Raw genomic sequence first — 23,287 nt, forward strand, 5'->3', positions numbered from 1 at the left:
AATGAATCTTTGGAATCTGTGGATACCAAAATCTGTGGATACACAAGTCCTGTCATAATCAGTGGTGTAGTAAACGGATGCCCCTCATATAAAATGGCAAAATTAAGGGTTGCTTTTGTTGTTTTTTTTGGTATTTTCAAGTCATAGATGGTGGTTTGATCCATGGATACAGAATCCATTGATGAAGAGGGCTGACTATCTATTCTGTTTTGTGGAGTTGGGTTTCGCATTTTGGAACTTGTGAAACTGCATGGCTTCTGAAGTACTTTCTTTCAGAAGAAATGATTAGTAAAAATGAATTTCAAGAGAAATGTATTATTAAGTGTTACTTTGTGAGCCATTGGGAAGCCAGAAACAAATAAGAGGAAAATTCATTATCTGAGTAACTGATAGACTGCATTTATTCTACTCAGAACACTTGCCTTTGCTAAACCTAAAGAGATTTTTGTGGATAATGACAAATGCTAAAGAAGGATGGGAAATCAAGTTGAAAGTACTGGGCATGTTTAGGCTGGCAAAGTGAAGATTAAAGCAAAGCATAATAGAAGTCTTCACACATCTGAAGAGCTGTCATGCAGAATATGAAAATGGCAGTAAGAAGAAAAATAGATGTTTGTGCTTTGGTTTTTAATGGAGTGCTTTCCCATGGTTCCTGTACCTTTCAGAAGGGTAAAGGAGGATGAAGACCTGCATGTATAATAGGGAAGAATAAAAACCTTGCCAACTGTTTCTATGCCAAGAGCTCAGAAAGTTCATCAACGCTTTTGGATAACATATGGTAATTAGAAACATGAGCTTTCAAGTTCTCCAGAGGTACTGATGCTTTGGAATTGACATAATTTTGTCAATTTATCAATATGTCAATTTGTGGTAGGAGAAAGCATCTAAATACTAGGTCTTGGTTCCAGGACTCTCTATTGAGACCCAAATCAATGGACATTTAAGCCCCATTATATACAATGGTATAGTCAAATTGTGTCCCTCATAAATGGCAAAACAAGTTGATTTTTTTAATTTTAAAAAAATTACAGGTGGTTGAAACCATGGATGCCGAATACATGGGTATAGAGGGCCAAATGTACAGTTATGCCATTAGATTTGAAGCAACCACTTTAATAACAGAAATTAGAGATAAAAAATCTGATGAAAGATATGCTGTATCCCTCTGGAAGATGAAAAGCTAGCCAGCTTGGTTTTAAATTTAGTTGGTATTTCACCTAGCTATTTCAGCACAAAATGTTCCTACAAAATATGCCACATTTGACAAAGCAAATGGAGATTATAGTGCAAGAATTAATAAAACATTGATTGCAAAAGTGAGCCTAGTGTGGCCAACCAAGCATTATTGGATCACAACTCCAAGCAGCTCTAGGCAGTAGATCCAGCAGTGAGGATTGATGAGTTTTGAAGCCCAACATCAAGTGGAAGCAGGGGCGGCCCGTCCATTACTCGAAGTAAGCGGTGGCGGAATACTTTTTTTGCCAGGGGGCGCTGTTCTGTCCTTAGGCCACGCCTCCTCCTGCAGGCCCCATGCGCCCTCCACAGCCTTCTTCTAATGGAGAAGCGCAGGCCCCGCCCACTAGGCGAGAGGGAAGTCCTCCCTCCCTCCCTCCACGTGCTGCCAGGAGGGAGGCAGCCAGCCAGCCAGCCAGGCTCTTTCTTTCGCTTTCCCTTTCCTTCCCTGCTGCAGCTGAGCCTGGACCCCTCTCAGGGCAGCAAGGAGGCCTGGTCAAAAGGTACTGCAAATGTCATCTTTTGTACATGCCTCCCCCAAACCCCTCTAGTATTTGGTCATGGAAGCCCTATATGCCAAGCTTGGTTCAATTCTATTGTTGGTGGAGCTCAGAATGTTCTTTGGTGCTTGGTAAACTGCAATTCCCAAATGTCAGGGTCTATTTTTCCCAACCCCCTCTCCAGTATTTTCTGTTAGTCATGAAAGTCCTGTATGCCAAATTTGGTTCAGTTCTATTATTGGTGGAGTTCAGAATGCTCTTTGGTGCTTGGTGAAGCATTCTCACCTGATGTTTCACCCACATCTATGGCAGGCATCCTCAAGAGGCTGTGAGGTCTGTTTGTAACTAGGCAAGTGGGGTTTGTATATCTGTGGAATGTCCAGGGTGGGAAAAAGAACTCATGTCTGCTTGAGGTAAGTGTGAATGTTGCAATTGGTCATCTTGATGAGTATTTAATGGCCTTGCAGCTTCGAAGCCGAGCTAGTTGCTGCCCAGGAATCCTTTGTTGGGAGCAGTTAACTGGCCCTGATTGCTGCATGTCAGGAATTCCCCCCCTTTTTTAGTGTTGCTCTTTATTTATTGTTCTGATTTTAGAGGGTTATTTTAGAGGGTACTGGTAGCCAGATTTTGGGCGAGGGGCGAGCGAGGCATTCTCTCCTGACGTTTTGCCTGCATCTATGGCAAGCAGCATCCTCAGAGGTAGTGAAGTCTATATTTATAAGGGTTTATATTTATGTGGAATAATGACCAGGGTGGGACAAAGGACTCTTGTCTGCTGGAGCGAGGTGTGAATGTTTCAACTGACCACCTTGATTAGCATTTGATGGTCTGGCAGTGCCTGGAGCAATCTTCTGTTGAGAGGTGATTACAGATGTCCCTGATTGGGTTGTTGTAGGTTTTTTCAGGCCATATGGCCATGGCCTAGAGGCATTTTCTCCTGACTTTTCGCCTGCATCTATGGCGAGCGAGAGGGGCGAGCGAGGCATTCTCTCCTGACGTTTTGCCTGCATCTATGGCAGGCAGCATCCTCAGAGGTAGTGAAGTCTATATTTATAAGGGTTTATATTTATGTGGAATAATGACCAGGGTGGGACAAAGGACTCTTGTCTGCTGGAGCGAGGTGTGAATGTTTCAACTGACCACCTTGATTAGCATTTCATGGCCTGGCAGTGCCTGGAGCAATCTTCTGTTGAGAGGTGATTACAGATGTCCCTGATTGGGTTGTTGTAGGTTTTTTCAGGCCATATGGCCATGGCCTAGAGGCATTTTCTCCTGACTTTTCGCCTGCATCTATGGCGAGCGAGAGGGGCGAGCGAGGCATTCTCTCCTGACGTTTTGCCTGCATCTATGGCAGGCAGCATCCTCAGAGGTAGTGAAGTCTATATTTATAAGGGTTTATATTTATGTGGAATAATGACCAGGGTGGGACAAAGGACTCTTGTCTGCTGGAGCGAGGTGTGAATGTTTCAACTGACCACCTTGATTAGCATTTCATGGCCTGGCAGTGCCTGGAGCAATCTTCTGTTGAGAGGTGATTACAGATGTCCCTGATTGGGTTGTTGTAGGTTTTTTCAGGCCATATGGCCATGGCCTAGAGGCATTTTCTCCTGACTTTTCGCCTGCATCTATGGCGAGCGAGAGGGCCGAGCGAGGCATTCTCTCCTGACGTTTTGCCTGCATCTATGGCAAGCAGCATCCTCAGAGGTAGTGAAGTCTATATTTATAAGGGTTTATATATTTATGTGGAATAATGACCAGGGTGGGACAAAGGACTCTTGTCTGCTGGAGCGAGGTGTGAATGTTTCAACTGACCACCTTGATTAGCATTTGATGGTCTGGCAGTGCCTGGAGCAATCTTTTGTTGAGAGGTGATTAGATGTCCCTGATTGGGTTGTTGTAGGTTTTTTCAGGCCATATGGCCATGGCCTAGAGGCATTTTCTCCTGACTTTTCGCCTGCATCTATGGCGAGCGAGAGGGGCGAGCGAGGCATTCTCTCCTGACGTTTTGCCTGCATCTATGGCAGGCAGCATCCTCAGAGGTAGTGAAGTCTATATTTATAAGGGTTTATATATTTATGTGGAATAATGACCAGGGTGGGACAAAGGACTCTTGTCTGCTGGAGCGAGGTGTGAATGTTTCAACTGACCACCTTGATTAGCATTTGATGGTCTGGCAGTGCCTGGAGCAATCTTTTGTTGAGAGGTGATTAGATGTCCCTGATTGGGTTGTTGTAGGTTTTTTCAGGCCATATGGCCATGGCCTAGAGGCATTTTCTCCTGACTTTTCGCCTGCATCTATGGCGAGCGAGAGGGCCGAGCGAGGCATTCTCTCCTGACGTTTTGCCTGCATCTATGGCAAGCAGCATCCTCAGAGGTAGTGAAGTCTATATTTATAAGGGTTTATATATTTATGTGGAATAATGACCAGGGTGGGACAAAGGACTCTTGTCTGCTGGAGCGAGGTGTGAATGTTTCAACTGACCACCTTGATTAGCATTTGATGGTCTGGCAGTGCCTGGAGCAATCTTTTGTTGAGAGGTGATTAGATGTCCCTGATTGGGTTGTTGTAGGTTTTTTCAGGCCATATGGCCATGGCCTAGAGGCATTTTCTCCTGACTTTTCGCCTGCATCTATGGCGAGCGAGAGGGGCGAGCGAGGCATTCTCTCCTGACGTTTTGCCTGCATCTATGGCAGGCAGCATCCTCAGAGGTAGTGAAGTCTATATTTATAAGGGTTTATATATTTATGTGGAATAATGACCAGGGTGGGACAAAGGACTCTTGTCTGCTGGAGCGAGGTGTGAATGTTTCAACTGACCACCTTGATTAGCATTTGATGGTCTGGCAGTGCCTGGAGCAATCTTTTGTTGAGAGGTGATTAGATGTCCCTGATTGGGTTGTTGTAGGTTTTTTCAGGCCATATGGCCATGGCCTAGAGGCATTTTCTCCTGACTTTTCGCCTGCATCTATGGCGAGCGAGAGGGGCGAGCGAGGCATTCTCTCCTGACGTTTTGCCTGCATCTATGGCAGGCAGCATCCTCAGAGGTAGTGAAGTCTATATTTATAAGGGTTTATATTTATGTGGAATAATGACCAGGGTGGGACAAAGGACTCTTGTCTGCTGGAGCGAGGTGTGAATGTTTCAACTGACCACCTTGATTAGCATTTCATGGCCTGGCAGTGCCTGGAGCAATCTTTTGTTGAGAGGTGATTAGATGTCCCTGATTGGGTTGTTGTAGGTTTTTTCAGGCCATATGGCCATGGCCTAGAGGCATTTTCTCCTGACTTTTCGCCTGCATCTATGGCGAGCGAGAGGGCCGAGCGAGGCATTCTCTCCTGACGTTTTGCCTGCATCTATGGCAAGCAGCATCCTCAGAGGTAGTGAAGTCTATATTTATAAGGGTTTATATTTATGTGGAATAATGACCAGGGTGGGACAAAGGACTCTTGTCTGCTGGAGCGAGGTGTGAATGTTTCAACTGACCACCTTGATTAGCATTTCATGGCCTGGCAGTGCCTGGAGCAATCTTTTGTTGAGAGGTGATTACAGATGTCCCTGATTGGGTTGTTGTAGGTTTTTTCAGGCCATATGGCCATGGCCTAGAGGCATTTTCTCCTGACTTTTCGCCTGCATCTATGGCGAGCGAGAGGGGCGAGCGACCGGCGAGCGCGAGGGGCGAGCGAGAGGGGCGAGCGAGCGGCGAGCGAGAGGGGCGAGCGAGCGGCGAGCGAGAGGGGCGAGCGAGCGGCGAGCGAGAGGGGCGAGCGAGGCATTCTCTCCTGACGTTTTGCCTGCATCTATGGCAAGCATCCTCTACTAGTGAGGTCTGTTGGAAGTAGGAAAAAGGGTTTATATATTTATGTGGAATAATGACCAGGGTGGGACAAAGGACTCTTGTCTGCTGGAGCGAGGTGTGAATGTTTCAACTGACCACCTTGATTAGAGGGCCCGCCAGAGTGAGTGCCTGCCTTCCCTCCTTAATAATAATTTTAATTTCTCCTCCCTATTCTACTAAATTAATAATTAAATTTAAAAAATATTGAAAAAATATTGAAAAAATATTGAAAAAATATTGAAAAAAAAGGGTACCATCTTTACAAAATGTTTTGTAAATATTTACGAAATTTCGTAAATACCGAACTTTTTTTTTTGAAAATTTTGTAATTATTTTAAATATCGAAACAAAAAAAAACCCCAATTTCAAAACGATTTTAGAAACAAATTTTTGCGTTGTTACCCAGGCCTAATAGATAGATAGATAGATAGATAGTGATTGGTTTTGGGGGGGGGGGGCGCCAAAATACTGTTTGCTTACCATTAAAAATTACCTAGGGCCGCCTCTGAGTGGAAGGCTATATTTTGCCTACCACTACTTTACTTGTTGGATCCAAAAAAACTGCAAGTGGAAGGGAAATGGCCCACACAAGAAGAATGTGCATAAGATTTCTCACAGTGCTATAATATAGGCCCTTCTGCAGCAACGCTCATATCTATGTCTGTGCAAAGGGTTATGTAATTTGCCTCACTCACTCTGGAATACAGCTTTGCTTTCTCTATGCAATATTCTACTGGAGAGGAGCACAGCTTAGTGGTCATATACAGTTCTTGATTGTTCCAGATGTGACCCCAACTCAATTTTCCTTGTTTCCTACTCTCATTGTTCCAACATTGTTATTACTGGCCCCAGGACAGCAAGGGAGTTCAAACTAGTGGCAAAAACCCATACCCAGAGATAGCAATCTTTAGCAAGTATGCAGGGACTTTAACACTAAAAGCAACATTGTTCACAATGATAGCAAGGGAAGAAGCTAAAACCTACATATGCATACATATGTATTTATGCACACAAACACATACACAGCAGTGATTGCTAGATTTCAGTTGACAGGGAAGAAAAATTAACTTCCACAACAACCCTGTCCAATGTGTATAGTAAGTAGGACACAAAGCATATATCTGTGGGCATTTGCTATATTTGATCCCAGCTAATCCCAACATAATCTAATGTAGTGGTTCTCAACCTGTGAGTACCCAGATGTTTTGGCCTTCAACTCCCAGAAATCCTAACAGCTGGTAAACTGGCTGGGACCCACAGGTTGAGAACCACTGATCTAATGGTTTGAGTGCTGGATTACAACTCTGGAGACCAAAATTCAATTCCCCACTTGGCCATGGAAACCCACTAGATGACCCGGACAAGTCACATACTCTCAGTCCCAGATAAACCCAAGATAGACCACCTTATAGTCACAGAAAGTTGGAAACAACTTGAAGGCATAAAACAACAAAATTGCCAGTTGTACCTCTCAAGCTCAAAAAAGGCTCTATAACATCTAAAGATTAAAAACCAGTAACACAGTGAACTGCACCCTAGAATTTATAAATGAGCTGTGAAAACTGCTTCCCATTTTGGCTCAGTTCCGTTGCTCCCATAATACTAATTCAGGCCTATGCAGGCCATAAGAGCTAATTGATATAAAGCACTGCATCACAGACACAGGTGTGCATCAGTTGTGCTTCCTCAACAAGCAGGGTCCTCGCCACTCACCTCTTTCTCCTACTTCTCACTGAATAAATAAGGCAAGGGCATCTGGTTCACTATTGTTACAATCACTGTTCTATCAGATAGAAGTAATCATGCTAATATTAAACCTCATAGTCTCCCAGGAAAGCCTAGTGGCCCATCTGGAACTCAATGTAAAACCATGTCCATAGTCTACAGCTCAGGAGCATCTCCTTCCACAGTGGAATATATGCAGTCTAGGCTCAGATGAGCTAATGATGCTGAATATAAGCCAGAGCAATGGCTAAAGACAACACTGTTGGTGAGTCATTACCTATGAGTCACAAAAAGACCCAAACTGGCAATTGCTGTTGTTTTCATGGGAGTCATCAGTAGCAAGGATCTGGGAAGATGACACATCCATCCATGTCACAATACAGTGATGGAGAAGGCCGCATTGCCATCTCTCTCACTGCAAGAGGATGTGAGTCAGTCCACTGAAACACCAATTCAAACACAGCATGACTGCTAACTCTACCTGCACATACACCAACTTACACAGCCAATCTCTTTAGAGATGGAAGTATGAGGTGCTTATATGGGCATGTGTCTTGCCTGTCACTGCTGTCACATCTCTAGCAAACCGAAGACTATTTTTCAACAATTGGAAAGGGGAAAGAGGCTGAAATTCACAATCATCAGAATCTGAAAGCACAAAAGCTCAGAAATCTGTTTTAAAATGCCATGTTTGAATGAAAACAAATACTAAAGCCACTTTGACTAACTAGCTTGAAAAAATTTAAAATTTTTCATTATGTTTTAGTAACTGGCAAAATCATCCTTTCAGAAGATCCACCCCTGGTTTCGGTGGTGACCAGGGGAGCATTTGCACAGTTAAAGCTTGTGCGCCAGCTGTGCCCGTACCTTGGGAGGTCTGAGTTGGCCATGGTAGTCCACGCTCTGGTCACATCCCGTATAAACTACTGCAACACACTCCATGTGGGGTTGCCTTTGAAGACTGTTCGGAAGCTTCAAATGGTCCAGCAGGCAGCAGTCAGGTTACTAACTGGAGCAACACTCATGGAGCATACAACTCCTCTATTGCACCAGCTCCATTGGCTCCCAGTTTGCTAACAAACACAATTCAAAGTGCTGGCTTTAGCCTATGAAGCCCTAAGCTGTTCTGCTCCAGCTTATCTGTCTGAATGTATCGCTCTTTATGAACCATCCAGGAATTTAAGATCATCTGGGGAGGCCTTGCTCTTGATTCCACCTTCCTCGCAGGTGTTCTTGGTGAGGTCGAGAGACAGGGCCTTCTCAGTGGTGACCCCTCGGCTGTGGAACTCCCTTCCCAGGGATATTAGATCAACCCCCTCCCTCCTGACCTTTCAGAAAAGAGTAAAAACCTGGCTCTTTGAGCAAACTTTTGGAAACACAGTATAATTAGTTAAACACAGTATGATGAAATAATGAACACGGAACAGCTTAGACAATGCCAATGGATAAGGAGTTTAACTGGAAGACATGGAGTATATAGTTTTAATTGGTTTTATATGGATTTTTATTATGTGATTTTAAATGTTTTTATTTAATATGTAAGCATGTATGTTGTGGCATCTAATTGTTGCCAAGCTGTGCGCCGCCCTGAGTTGCCTTCGGGCTGAAAAGAGCACAATGAAAATGCTGTAAACAAACAAATAAATAATGCTAGGGATGTACATGTTTGGTTATTTCACTCTTCCATGTGAGCATAAACAATTGAGTGCTTTCACCCAACTGAGAGAAAAAGATGAGTTTTGCATATCTTTTCACTATTTTTTCACATTAGATATTTGTGTGTGAAAATTCCACAAAAGTACAAGCAAAACTTATATTGCCATAACAATTTTATAAACTAGTAGCCTGATGATACAGTAGAATTTTTTCCAATCTGAAACTTCCTAGCATTGGATAAAACCTGATTTCTTCTACAAGAGAGCTCCACAATCACTCATAAGCTGCTGCCAAACAGGTCCCATCACAAGTAGCTGTTCTTAGAGACAGGACATGTGAGAGGGCCAGTAATGATGGTCAGGGGCAACCTCATACAGGAGAAGATAGCCTACCATGTAACTTTGTCTTTTAGGTATTTATAAAAGAAATCCAACATCTTGAACCAACAGCTAATGCAACTGGTTCCAGACCAGAAACTATGTATGAAGCAAATCCCAGTTTACAGTTTGTGAAAATTTGTACTAATATAGTTTTCAAACACTTTCCAAAGGCAGCCTCAGATAAAATGTATTATGGTAATCTAAATGTGAGGTAATTAAAGCATGGAACACATGTTTAAAGTACGTTTATAACATGATGCTAAATTTTACTATTTTCAAATTGCAAAATGTCTTAAAGGACCTGGTCTTGCAAAGATTAATAAATAAATATATTCCTCCCAGTGGCAGGCTAAAGTCTTTTTAGTTCAACAGTTTCCTAAAGAACAGGCTAGGGGATACTGCACTGTTTTAGTGGAACTGTTTTAATAGCATTTTAATTGTATGTTAACAGAATTGTTTTAATAATTGTAGTTTAATTCTATTTTAATAATTACCTTATCTATGTTTTAATTCTATTGTTTTTTAAAGTTGTGGTGCACTTTGGGTCTTAATCTTGAGGTAAAAAAGAAGGATGACGACAACAATGATAGAAATAACAATTATTCAACCCAAACATTGTCACACATCCAATGTAAAATGACTCAGATTTGGAAAAACTGATAAGCCCACTTGAAAATACTTTTAATCCATGAATGGATTTCTTATTTTCTTCTCTTTTTGGGTTGACCATGAGCTGCAATGGAGGCGAGTTCATTCTACTGGGTGTGGCATGACCTGAAAGACCAGATGTTTAATCATACAATATAAATATTCTCAGGGTCATTCTTACCATGAGTTGACATGAAGATGTCGAGTTTGGGAAGCTGATTCCAGGGGAGGTGTCACTTTCCTGCCTCCAATCTTCTTCTCTGCGTTCCTGGATAGAGGGAGGGGTGTCATTTTAACATTTTGCTTAGGTAGCTGACAATATCATATGCAAGCGCTATCAAGTTCACACACAATACTTTATATTCTGGGTGGTTGGCAAAACATATCACAAGATGGAAAATGAACAACAGCACTGTGTGACTATTTCAGCTTTACAGAATAATCAGGACTGTTCCATCTTGAATGTCTTTTCCAGGATGTGGACACTACTCAGACACAAATTTGTGTCTATGCCGCATTTCTCTGTGGGCACAGATAACAGAAGAAATACTATATTTGGATACAAAATTGTGGTGGTTTGTGGCTTCCACACAGTAATGAATCAGCTCCAAGCTTAAGACTGAATTTTACAGGAGCTATCCAAAGTGCTGAACCTAGCCTCCAAAATAGTTTCTATTTTATGGATAACTCAATTAAGCAAACAGAAGGTTCACTGCTCCACTGGCACGGAAGCCTCCATTCACCACGTCCAGTGACACTAAATCACAGCTTTACATTTCCAAACTCTTCCCAACCGTTTCCTCTTTCAGGATAAGAATGTTTTAAGTTAACCTCATTTTAGCCATATATCTGAACTCAAAATTGTGGTTGTGATTACAACCAGTTGAAATAATCTGATATCATGAAATGATTGTTTCATGACAGTTGTTTTTATTACTTTTTTTACCTTTTAGAACAGTTCTCAAGATTACTCCAAAACACTGGAAGAAACTGTAGTTTTAATAAATCACAGTAAAGGTTACCTGGTTTATCTAGTTTCAGGGGTTCAACTAAAATGGAGGTGAAAGCTTCTGGCAGGAGTATATTTGATTCCAGCTTTCTCTAACTTATTTTCATAACATTAAGTCATGATTTAGTTTTATGTGGAAATCCACTTATTACCATGCCAGAAAATCATAATTTTAATTTTAAAAATCCAGAATTGTCTAACCCTTGTGGAATATGTTTGGGGAATGTGTGGATATTACCCCTGTGGTTCCACCAATCAGAAATGAGTCTAATCACCTATTTGAAAGTTACCTTTTTCATCACCAGCAAAACTAGTATACAACACATGAGACACCAAAAAAGTAGTAAATTCTAAGATGTGCAGAAGGGAGTGTGACTCTTGCATTTGATTGTTAAAACAAATGCACACCTTCTGTTTGTGACACGGACCTTGCACTGACTTCCATCAACAAGAAATTGTGATTTCAGCATTGAGCAAAGAGTGTTGTGTGACTGTAGGATACACTGGCATTTGAGCAATTCTTGGGGGGGGGGGGGGGTTCAGCCTTATGATAACAGAGGAGCTTTGCATATAGACCAACATAATTCAGAAGTGAATTTATACACATATCTATATGCCTCCATGGGTCCACTCCCAATTAGGTCTTACAAGCACTGTTTTCTCTATGATGAAGGTGAGCCACTGGTGAGCATCTTTGGATTTGGTCAGTCAGCCAATGATAAATTCATCTAACAGTAGCATTGTCTGGGAAACATTTTGCTAGCTTATCTGCAACAATATCATGTGGGAACTTGCTGAAGGCCCTACTTGTGTGTGTGTGTGAGGAGCAACTTGAGAAACTACAAGTCGTTTCTGGTGTGAGAGAATTGGCTGTCTGCAAGGATGTTGCCCAGATGTTTGATGTTCGATGTTTTACCATCCTGTGGGAGGCTTCTCTTGTGTCACTGCACGGGGAGCCAAAGCTAACAGATGGGAGCTCACTCCGCTCCCCGGATTCAAACCACTAACCTCTCGGTTAGCAGTATAAACCGGCACAAGGGTTTAACCCATTGCGCCACTGGGGGCTCCACACTAAAATCAAAGTATACTACAAACACAGTATTCCTTTCATACAAAACTTGTTACTCTATTTTTAAAAAAGAATGTCTGTGGATTTATGGCAGCCTCATAAAATTCATAAAGTTTTCTATGTCAAAGAGCTTACCAGCTCTTTCCTTTAAAATAAAGCCTACAGGCTTCTTGGTGGTTTCCCCCATAAAAACTAAACTACCACCTAAAATTTCCATCTATTCCCATTTTTGTGCCTGTTTGAGACTGGAAAAAAACCAGCAGCTGCATGAATTTTTGGAAAAAAAATTCTCATCCACCTAACAAAAACTCTTATTTTCCCTTTCTCTCTCCCTTACAGTCTCAAATCCTTTGGCTCCTTTACTAGGCCTCTTGCAGATCCCTAGTAAACATCCAGCAGTTGAAAGCTTCAGAGCCCTTTGAAAAGGTGAAAAAAAATCTCTATTTAGTAGAATTATCTAGAAGCAAAGAAAATCATTGTTTTGTCTAAATTGTCTCTGCCCACTTGTTGGTTTAAAATTTTAAATCTTAGATTTCACTAAACTATCATACACACACAAATCATGAATTAAAATATGGAGTTTGGATCCTGTGACCTAAACACTGTAATTCCCAACCCTGACAAGCAATAATTGTTTTTCAAAAAATCCCAACAGAACTAGATATTGGATAATGAACCAACTGGGAAATGTGACAACTGTTGGCTCTTTAGCACTGCCTGTCATTTTATTAATTTATAACGTAATTCCGGAATTAAGTTAATCTTAAAATTCCTGCGCAAAGTCAATTAGGTTAAAGTGAAATGTAATTAAATTGCAGCTTTCTGTTAGAAAATTTTCCAGTTTAGTTGATGTTAACTAAATAGTTCCTTCCTATATCTGGAAATACCACATGCTTCTTGTGCTACTGTCGTGTTTTCTGCTGTGGGTGCTAAAGCAGACATGAGGTGGATAAGAGGCAAGTGTGTTTTGTATCTGAGGGCAGCAATGCTTCACATTCATATATCTTTAAAAAGTAATTGCAAATGCTATACACATGTATATATCGAAGTAAGGTTTGGGGGCAAAATTATGGATTTGATATGATGTATGGATAAGTTGAAGGTTATTCCATGGAGAGAGGAAGGCATCAATGCCTCCTTAGGAGCTAGACTCCATGGCCGTTTCCCAACCCATTAAAACAAGTACCAAAGTAGTGCCATGGCAGAAAGACTAGAGGGGATTGGTTCTTCTTTTAGTCTTTTCCGGAATGTACTAAGCTCTCACATTTTGCCACTCTGTTCACAGATGGGGAGGATTCCTTTTTTTTGCAAGAGCAGAGGTGCAATAGCCACACTGACCTGTGGAAATTTTGACCCAGTTTTTTGAGGTTGAGTTTTTTAACTATATTTCTAAACTTATACTTGAATATATATGAATATATATATATATATATATCCATGACATTTAAAAATTGGGAAGTTTTTTTTTTAAAAAAATGCATCTATAACTGTATCAAGTTACTCTCTATGTATCAGGAATCTGTGCATTTTACTTCTGAAATATATCATACAGTAGTTCTTGGTGAATTCTCCATCCTGCTTAGTTTCCAAATCAGATAAGATCTGCTGTCTTCAGAGTAGTTAGGGATCAGTTGTTACTTATCACATTCCAATAAGTAGTCAAGATGGCCTATGAGCCAGAAAACACAGAGCTCTTTATAAGTTTCAGTCTGAGGCTCCATATACACTATAGTTTGAAACTGCATTTTATTATCAGTGTAGACTCATATGATGTATACAATTAAACTGCATTATATGAGTCTACACTGACCATATGATGCAGCTTCAAAGTGCATTAGATAAAGGTAAAGGTTTTCCCCTGACATTAAGTCCAGCTGTGTCTCACTCTGGGGGCTGGTGCTCATCTCCATTTCTAAGTCGAAGAGCTGGCATTGTCCATAGACACCTCCAAGGTTATGTGGCCGGCATGACTGCATGGAGCGCTGTTACCTTCCCGCTGGAGCAGTACCTATTGATCTATTCACATTTGCATGTTTTCAAACTGCTAGGTTGTCAGAAGCTGAGGCTAACAGTAGGAGCTCACGCCGCTCCCCGGATTCGAACCGGCGACCTTTCGGTTAGCAAGTTCAGCAGCTCAGCAGTTTAACCCACTGCGCCACCGGGGGTTCCCTCAAGGTACACTATATGGCAGTATAGATGGGGCCACAGTTAGCGACATATATTATATATATATTATATATATATATAGTAAATGATATAAATGATATTAATCACAATAGCATTTAACATCTCATAGCATTCCAGGGGCTTCGATTAAATTCTAAAAAGAAACACCAGGGTTAAACATTTATTACCATGCTCATGTGAAAGGATGTTCATCAAGTGATTGCTTGAAATGGATAAATGCTAGAAAGGTATCCCACTACACAGCAAAACATTGCTGCAATTGCACTTCTTTGTAAATGTAGGCCTCTTGGGAGGCTTTGCAGAATCTTCACTGACCCATTATAAGCCTTGGCTATTAAGCTGAAAGGATTTCCCCCAAGGGAACACTCACAGATACACACACAGAGAACATAAACTTGTTCTGGGAATCTTAGGTTTGTTCTTTTTCTTAAAGAGTAACTCCTGCTGCTTGAGGGCCCCAACTCTTTTTTTTTTCACAGATCCCCAAATGCCTGGACTCCTCTCCCAAAATTAAACATCTGGGTTTAAAATGATCAAAGTATTGCAAAAATAGACTGGAAGTGTTTTGCTTAGCTGCTTGGGGGGCGGGGGGCGGTGCAAGGGCAAAATCCAGGACCCAGTGCAGCTCCACCAGCCTAGCTTGCTTGTCTGAATGTATCTCCCTCTACATCCTGCCTCAGAGTTTATGATCGTCCGTGGAGGCCCTGCTCTCAATCCCGCCTTCTTTACAAATGCATTTGGCAGGGATGAGAAACAGGGTCTTCTCAGTGGTGGCTCCCCTCCTGTGGAACACGCTCCCCAGCGAAATTAGGTCAGCTCCATCCCTCCTTTCCTTTAGGAAGAAGCTCAAAACATGGTTTGGGGACCAGGCATTTGGGTAATAGGCTTGACAGCAATCACAATGTTTTAGAACGGATTATGGACAGGCTTTGGACTGCAGCGTTGGTCGCTGAATCAGACTCAGATATGGCAGTATGGTTGATAATAATGTTTTAAGTGGATTTGAACCTACTGCTTTTATCTACTGTGTTATGTCATGTTGTGTTTTTGTATGTGTTGGAATCGAATTATTGCCGTTGTAAGCCACCCTGAGTCCTCCCTCGGGGGCTGAGAAAGATGGGGTACAAATGTTTGAAATAAATAAATAATACACTCCTTTCCTGGGTTCAATGCTTTACATGTACAAACTTTTCTACTTGAAATAATAGCTAGCCAGGTAATAAACTGCTAGCGACTGTCCAGTAAAAAAGATGCTTTATTTCAGATTGGTCCTTCTTTTGCCTTTTTTCCTGCTCAACAAAGGGTCCTGCGTTTGACATTTTTACACACAGGCTTGACTGTATCAGGGTAGGGCAATGCCATTGCAAATCTACCCCACGTTCCAAGCCACTGATCCAACCCTGAAGTTGAAGTTTCTTATAAACTGTTTTCTTTGGAACAGAGAAATGGCTTGGACTGGGGCCAAGTCTAAGTAACACCAAGGGAAAGTTGTTTCTAGCTGCCACTTGCTGGTACCCAAGCTAGGCAAGCCTTACAACACAAGAGGATATTCTCCCTACCAAGCTGAGATCTAATCTGGTTTAGTGTTTTGAGTGTTGAACTAGTATTCTGGAAACCAGGGTTCAAATTGCCACTCAGCCATGGAAACCCCTTGAGTGACCTTGATGACTGTCTTGGCCAAAAGCAGTGGTTCTCAACCTGTGGATCCCCAGGTGTTTTTGGTGAATTCCCCATCCTGCTTAGTTTCCAAATTCAGATAAAATCTGCTGCCTTCAGGGTAGTTAGGGATCAGATGTTACTTACCATATCCCAATAAGTAGTCAGGATAGCCCACGAGCCAGAAAACACAGAGCTCGTTATAAGTTTCAATCTGAGGCTCCATCTACACTACAGTTTGAAACTGCATTATATGATCAGTGTAGACTCATATGATGTAGATCAATACAATTAAGCTACATTATATGAGTCTACACTGACCATATGATGCAGCTTCAAAGTGCATTAGAAAAAGGTAAAGGTTTTCCCCTGACATAAAGTCCAGTTGTGTCCAACACTGGGAGCTGGTGCTCATCTCCATTTCTAAGCCGAAGAGCTGGCATTGCCCATAGACACCTCCAAGGTCATGTGACCGGCATGACTGCATGGTGTGCTGTTACCTTCCTACCAGAGCGGTATCTATTGATCTATTCACATTTGCATGTTTTCAGACTGCTAGGTTGGCAGAAGCTGGGGCTCACAGTGGAAGCTCATGTGGCTCCCCAAATTCGAACCTGCGACCTCTCGGTCAACAAGCTCAGCAGTTCAGCGCTTTAACCCACTGTGCCACCAGGCACTCCAATTATATGCTTTGAACAGGATTATATGAGTCTACAGTGCCAGATAATTTGGGATAAGCAGACAATCTGGGATCATATCCTGTGATATAGGGCTGTGTAGATCCAGCCCTGGTCTCTCTAGAGAGGGAATTCCAGTCTGGAGCAGCCACTCCAAGAATGATTATCCCAAGCTCTCCCAGCGAATCTTATGGCTGAGTGAAGAGTTGAATCTAGATCTCCCTGAGTCCTAGAACAAATTCACTCTGCCCACAATGCCACCGGTGAGCCCCTGTAATCTGCGATAGTACACAGGGTCTCTAGAATCCCATTCCTTCATACATCCACAATGTTGGTGTTACACAAAGTAAAGCTTCACACCTTCCAGGCAACTAGTGACTGTCTTTCTGAATCCTTCCATGATAGATCTTAGTTATTTTATTTATTATTTTATTATTAATATTTCAGACATTTGTATCCTGTCCTATCTTGACCTCCGCAGAAGGACTCAGGACGGCTAACAACCGGCACACCATGGTGCCTACAACCAAAAACATAAATATACAATGTGCCACTGCACCAAAAAAAAAGCATGCAAAAGTATGAGACTTTCTCTTTTGTTGCCAAGAACCTTCCTATGAGCTGTGCCAGCTGCTTGGTGTTGCTAGGCTGTTTCCATCACTATTTCTCCTCAGAAAAGACATCTTCCCTACCCTTTGGCTGCAGCTGCGTATGCCTGGAATAATATTTATTCTCCTGAAGCTTCCTTGGGAGTTTGAGTTGTTACACAAGGGATAGGGAACTGTGTTGCTGGATTGGAACTCCCATTATCTCTCACAAGAGTCTGAGACCCCTTCTACACTGCCCTGTATCCCAGGATTTGATCCCAGATTATCTGTTTATCCCAGATTATATGGCAATGGAGACTCATATAATCCAATTCAAAGCAGATAATCTGGGGCCAGATCCTGTGATACAGGGCAGTGTAGATCCATCCTAAATTAGCTAAAGATGATAAGAGTTGGAGACTGTAACATATTGGCCTTCTGTGCAGGGCTGGTATAAAAGATTGGGTATTTTTTAAAAGGCCAGGCAGCCATTTTCTTTGCTCAGAGTCGAAGGGGTGGAGCAAACAGGCAGCCATTTCGTGAACACAGAGCCAAGAGGGGATGGAGCCTTAAGTATTTACTGTTGGTCTTGGGGGTTCTTTGAAGGAAGTTTGCCCCAATTCTCTCGTTGGTAAGGTTCAGAATGCTCTTTGATTGTAGGTGAACTATAAATCCCAGTAGCTCCAACTCCCAAATGCCAAGGACTATTTCCCCCAAACTCCATCTGTGTTCATATTTGTGCCAAGGTTGGTCCAGATCAATCATTGTTTGAGTCCACAGTGCTCTCTGGTTGTAGGTTAACCACAACTCCCAAACTCAAGGTCAATGCACACTAAACCCTTCCAGTATTTTCATTGTCATTGGAGTTCTGTGTGCCAAGACTGGTTCAATTCCATCATTGGTGGAGTTCAGAATGCCCTTTGATTGTAGGTTAACTATAAATCCCAGCAACTACAACTCCCAAATGACAAAATTAATTTTTGAGTGATGGTCATTCCTTGGGTTAGTAGGTATCGTGTGGCCAAATTTGATGGCAATTCGTCCAGTGGTTTTTGAGTTATGTCCCACAAACGAACATTACATTTTTATTTATATAGATAGCTCGAGGAAGAACTATTTTTTAAACAGACCCTGGTGGTCGGGCTGTTTGTAATTAAGGAACTGTTCAGTGAAAGACTAAAAGTTTTTTCAGTTTTGAAGGTTTGACTGGAACCTGCAATTCAAGCTCCGAATTACTTCTGTAACCATTAAGCATTGAACAAGTAACCTGCAACCACTAAGCTTTCTGTGCCTGTTCTAAATAAATAAATACACACCATTCTCTATTTGAACCAAACAAAGGTCTCCGTGTGCCTCACATTCAAACCACACATATAAAGAGGTAGCCGGTTGGAGTAATCTATATTTGGTGGCAGCAATATTAAACATCACTAGTAATCCTATAACAGGGTAGGTTTGCAATTAAGGTAATCTACCCTGCCCTACCCGCTACAGACACCAATGAAATGTAGAAATATTGCTTGTGTTAAATTAATTAATAATTTCTAAGGATTTTTTTAAAAGCCAAAATCTGGAGGACTTGTACTGTTGCACTGCATTGTACCATTGAAGATTGGTTGGGAAAGTGGGTAATACTGTATTTAGCAGTAGCCCTTCCAGCCCTTTTTTCACACTGTTTTTCAAATCAACCAGAAGACAGAGCATTATTGCTTGACTCCAGCATCCAGTTTCATTCAGCCATAGCCGACCAATATGTCCTCTCTGGGCAATTTCTAGGTCCTCTGTTGTGCTTTCATTTCAAAAGTGTTTGCTACTATCCATGGTTTTGCACATCCACATGAAGTCTGGAAATACATTCTCCATAGTATGAGGGCCAAAGGTCACGTCTTCAGGGTTAAAAATTCAGCATGAGGCAGATCAATCAATCACTATTTGAGAAAGCCAGGACACTTAGAATAACTTAGAAGAGACCTCATGGGTCATCCAGTCCAACCCCCTGCCAAGAAGCAGGAAAGTTGCATTCAAAGCACCCCTGACAGATGGCCATCCAGCCTCTGTTTAAAAGCATCCAAAGGAGTCTCCACCACACTCCGGGGCAGAGAGTTCCACTACTGAATGGCTCTCACAGTCAGGAAGTTCTTCCTAATGTTCAGATGGAATCTCCTTTCTTGTAGTTTGAAGCCATTGTTCCGCATCCTAGTCGCCAGGGCAACAGAAAACAAGCCTGCTCCCTCATCCCTATGACTTCCTCTCACATACTTATACATGGCTATCATGTCTCCTCTAAGTCTTCTCTTCTTCAGGCTAAACATGCCCAGCTCTTTAAGTCGCTCCTCATAGGGCTTGTTCTCCAGACCTTTGGTCATTTTAGTTGCCCTCCTCTGTTCACATTCCAGCTTGTCAACATCTCTCTTCAGTTGTGGTGCCCAGAATTGGACACAGTATTCCAGATGTGGTCTGATCAAGGCAGAATAGAGGGTAGCATGACTTCCCTGGATCTAGACACTATCCTCCTATTGATGCAGGCCAAAATCCCATTGGCTTTTTTTGCTGCCGCATCACATTGTTGGCTCATGTAAAGTTCTATATCTCTGTTCTAATTTTGTCTTGTTCTCAGAAAATCCTGATAAATATTAGGAAAACGTTGCTACTAAGGTCACAACTATTTTTTTACAACACCTACATTTCTCATTCCACTTCCATAGCCTGATTGAAATAAGACTGAAGACCCCAGATGGAATCCTGTTGGGTATAAATGTGTACCCATAGAGTTATGCACTTGTTACTGTTTCATATTCAAAATCCCTATCTGAACTCTAGCTTATGGAATGTGAAAGTCCTCCAATTTTTACTTACTGGGAAGTAGCCACTGAAATCAACAGGAGTCTGTTTCCTTGTCAATTGGAAAGCAGATTGCTAGTGGTCCAACCTACTCCTTTGCATGACTAGCCTCTGATGCAAGTGGGAATTGTAACTGGGACTGCTGTACCGGAGATCATTCACAGGAGGGAGTGGGTGGGAATATCAGCTGCCTGCTTCCTAATCAAGAAGGAAATGTCCCCCACCCTATTGATCATAATGGCTACTTCCCAGAAAATGGGGATTGGGGAGTCTGGGATCCATTGGGTAGCACTACAATGCTGATGCATTCCCATCTCCCCAACAGGATTCCAGTCAGGCCTGTTTTTCTTCCTTCCTTTCTCTTTCTCTCTTTGGAATTTTTTAAAATACTAAAACAAAGAAGGAGAAAAAAGAAAGCAGGAAAAAAAACAGAGTAAATAATCAATCCATGAATTAATCGTTTTATTTATATCATACATTCTTCCTAAGAACTGAACTCAAATTGGCTTTGAGAATACAAGAAATACAAGCAAAACCATGGCTAGCTACAACATACACAAAGTTACAATTAAAATTAAATTAAACTACCCACAGAATTAAAACCATAATTTGTAACTACAGTTACAAGAACATGGGCTAGGCCCATACAGGTGAATATGTGTTGATATTATGGAAGAGTCATATTTTTCAGGAAAGGTTTCAGATTTCTTTGCTGGGGGGATATTAACTCCTATTAGCATAATAATGCAGCAATTTATTTTTAAAAATCAAAAGCATAACCTTTAGCTTGCTTTTAGCTTGAAAACAAAGTCTGAAGTTCTGGGTAGGAAAAACACTCCAGATAAAAGATAATTATCTCTCCTCAGTCTTCTCTTCCCTTCTGTCACAAGTGTGGCTTTCCTTGTTCCAGTGTTCAGAGCTGGCACTGAAGCCCTCATCCAATCCAACACTAATTTATGTCTGCCTATTAACATGGAGATCCAGTCATTACATTTTGTTCTCCTCCCTGCAAGTGTTAAGTCCTCAGAGTCAAGAGAATCTCAGTAGAGTTTTTAATGCGGACAAGAAGTGGATTAGATCCTCTATAGTCATTCCATCAACCGAGGAACAGCTTTGATTCACAGATGGGGCTGCCACAGAGCCTTGTAATTCAAAGACCTAGCCATATTAATTTGGAATATCAGTATGCAAAGGAATCTTTGTAGCACCTTAGAGACTAACTCAAACAAAAAAAGTTGGTGGCATAAGTATCTACAGAATACTTCCATAGATGGTCTACTTCCTTAGATGCATGGATTGAAGTACTTAGCACAGACCTTTATAGGCAGATTGTGTATGAGAATAGCCACAGGAATGCAAGACTTGTACATATGGTGATGAGGGGACAAGTTCAGTTTTAATTATGGTCACTGGGGGACACAGAAAAGAGAAAGATGCTGCCTGATGCCAGTGTGAGTTGATTATTATATGAACAGTGCTATTTGAATGCAGTGTGGTGCTAGCTGGGAACTTTTTAAAGATGAGAGAGAGAGATAATGTGAACATTTCCCCTTTGTTTTATATTTATAAAGCTCAGATTAGTGAGATTCTAAGAGTCGGGGTGGCGCAATGTGCCGGCTAGACTGCTGACCTGAAGGTTGGGTTGCTGACCTGAAGGTTGCCCATTCGAATCTGCAGGATAGGGTGAGCTCCTGTCTTTCAGCTCTACCTTGCAGGGACATGAGAGAAGCCTCCCACATTCGGGCATCCCCTGGGCAGCTGTATGTAATTAAATTCAAGAAGGCTCAGCTGAACTTCCTTGTCTTTATTATTAATCCTTTATTACAATCCAGGGTTCATCTATATTGTAGAATTAATGTAGTTTAACAATGCTATGAAGTCATGGCTGTTGTAGTTTGGTGAGGCATCAACACTCTTTGGCAAAGAAGCTTAATACCTTGTAAAACTACAAGCCCAATGATTTCACAGCACTGGATCATGGCCGTTAAAGCAGTGGTTCTCAACCTGTAGGTCCCCAGGTATTTTGGCCTACAACTGCCAGAAATCCCAGCCAGTTTACCAGTTGTTAGGATTTCTGAGAGTTGAAGGCCAAAACATCTGGGGACCCAAAGGTTGAGAACCACTGAGTTAAAACGATGGCAAACTGCACTGATGATGCAGCCCACAAAGAGTCTTCTAAGTTAAATACTTCTTTCCCCTCCTTTCTCTGGAACATGGTCCCACGTGTGAGGAATAGTGGAGGGTCAAGTGGCTGTACAGACAGCGACAGAATTCCACAGGTCTCTTATTGTCAGCTCTCTGCCTTGCACAACCAATTAATTTACTTTCATATTATCCCATAAGTTTCTTCATGAACAGCTGAGGAAAGCAAGAAACAAGAGGAAGTCTTCTTAAAAAGTAGAACAAGCCAGTCTCCAGAAGTGTTCCCAACATCTACCATCTAATACGACCATATGGCATATTTGTTCACATTGAAATGTGCTCAGTGTAGAACTAATGAATTCATCATTTTATTGGCAGAGGCATCAAGCCTATTAATAAAGGTTTATAGCAGGATGGGTTAGCTGAGCAATTCCCAAACGATGGTTAGGCCTTGACAGACGGTTGTGGGAGGTTTGTTGGTGAGCTGTCAGATTGCCAGTAGTGTGTCTGGGGAAGAGCACTGAGAGAGAAAGGAGGGAACAGCATCTTCCAGGTCATAAAGGGAAGGAGAACTACAAAGGCAGGAAGTCCTTTTGTGGAGTACATGTTTGGGGGAAGGGAGTTGTTTAATGAAAAGTTTGCAGGCCTATTTGTCACATCCAAGGCATTGAACCATTAAAGGGCAGCCCAAAAGAGACGATACTGATAGCTCCCAAGTCAATGTTGTAGTGAAGCTACTCCAGATTTTAGTGTATACTTTAAACCAGTGGTTCTCAACCTGTGGATACCCAGATGTTTTTGCCTTCAACTCCCAGAAATCCTAACAGCTGGTAAACTGGCTGGGATTTCTGGGAGTTGTAGCCAAAACACCTGGGGACCCACAGGTTAAGAATCATGGCTTTAAAGAAAGTGTCTAAGGACTGGGCTCTACCCAAAATAGGCTCCATATCTTGGACAATCCCTATAAAGTTGGCCTAAAACCCAGGGGCCCTCCACACAGCCCTATATCCCAAAATATCAAGCCAGAAAATCCCACAATATCTGCTTTGAACAGGGTTATGTGAGTCCACACTCAGATAATGTGGGATTTTCTGCCTTGATATTCTGGGATATAGCGCTGTGTGGAAGGGCCGCCAAAGTAT

General features: G+C 41.9%; 1 protein-coding gene across 5 annotated transcripts in view; it reads right to left on the reverse strand.

The window, feature by feature from the left end:
* Positions 1–23,287, reverse strand: part of SLC4A10 (solute carrier family 4 member 10) — a 199,634-nt gene that overhangs the window by 149,022 nt on the left and 27,325 nt on the right. For all 5 annotated transcript variants that reach the window (XM_060777877.2, XM_060777869.2, XM_060777832.2 and 2 more), the window contains exon 2: positions 10,159–10,245. In XM_060777877.2, coding sequence (XP_060633860.2) covers positions 10,159–10,245 — 87 coding nt within the window. The remainder of the gene's footprint in view (positions 1–10,158; positions 10,246–23,287) is intronic.

The sequence above is a fragment of the Anolis sagrei genome, chromosome 1 (assembly GCF_037176765.1).
Source record: "Anolis sagrei isolate rAnoSag1 chromosome 1, rAnoSag1.mat, whole genome shotgun sequence".
NCBI lineage: Eukaryota > Metazoa > Chordata > Lepidosauria > Squamata > Dactyloidae > Anolis > Anolis sagrei.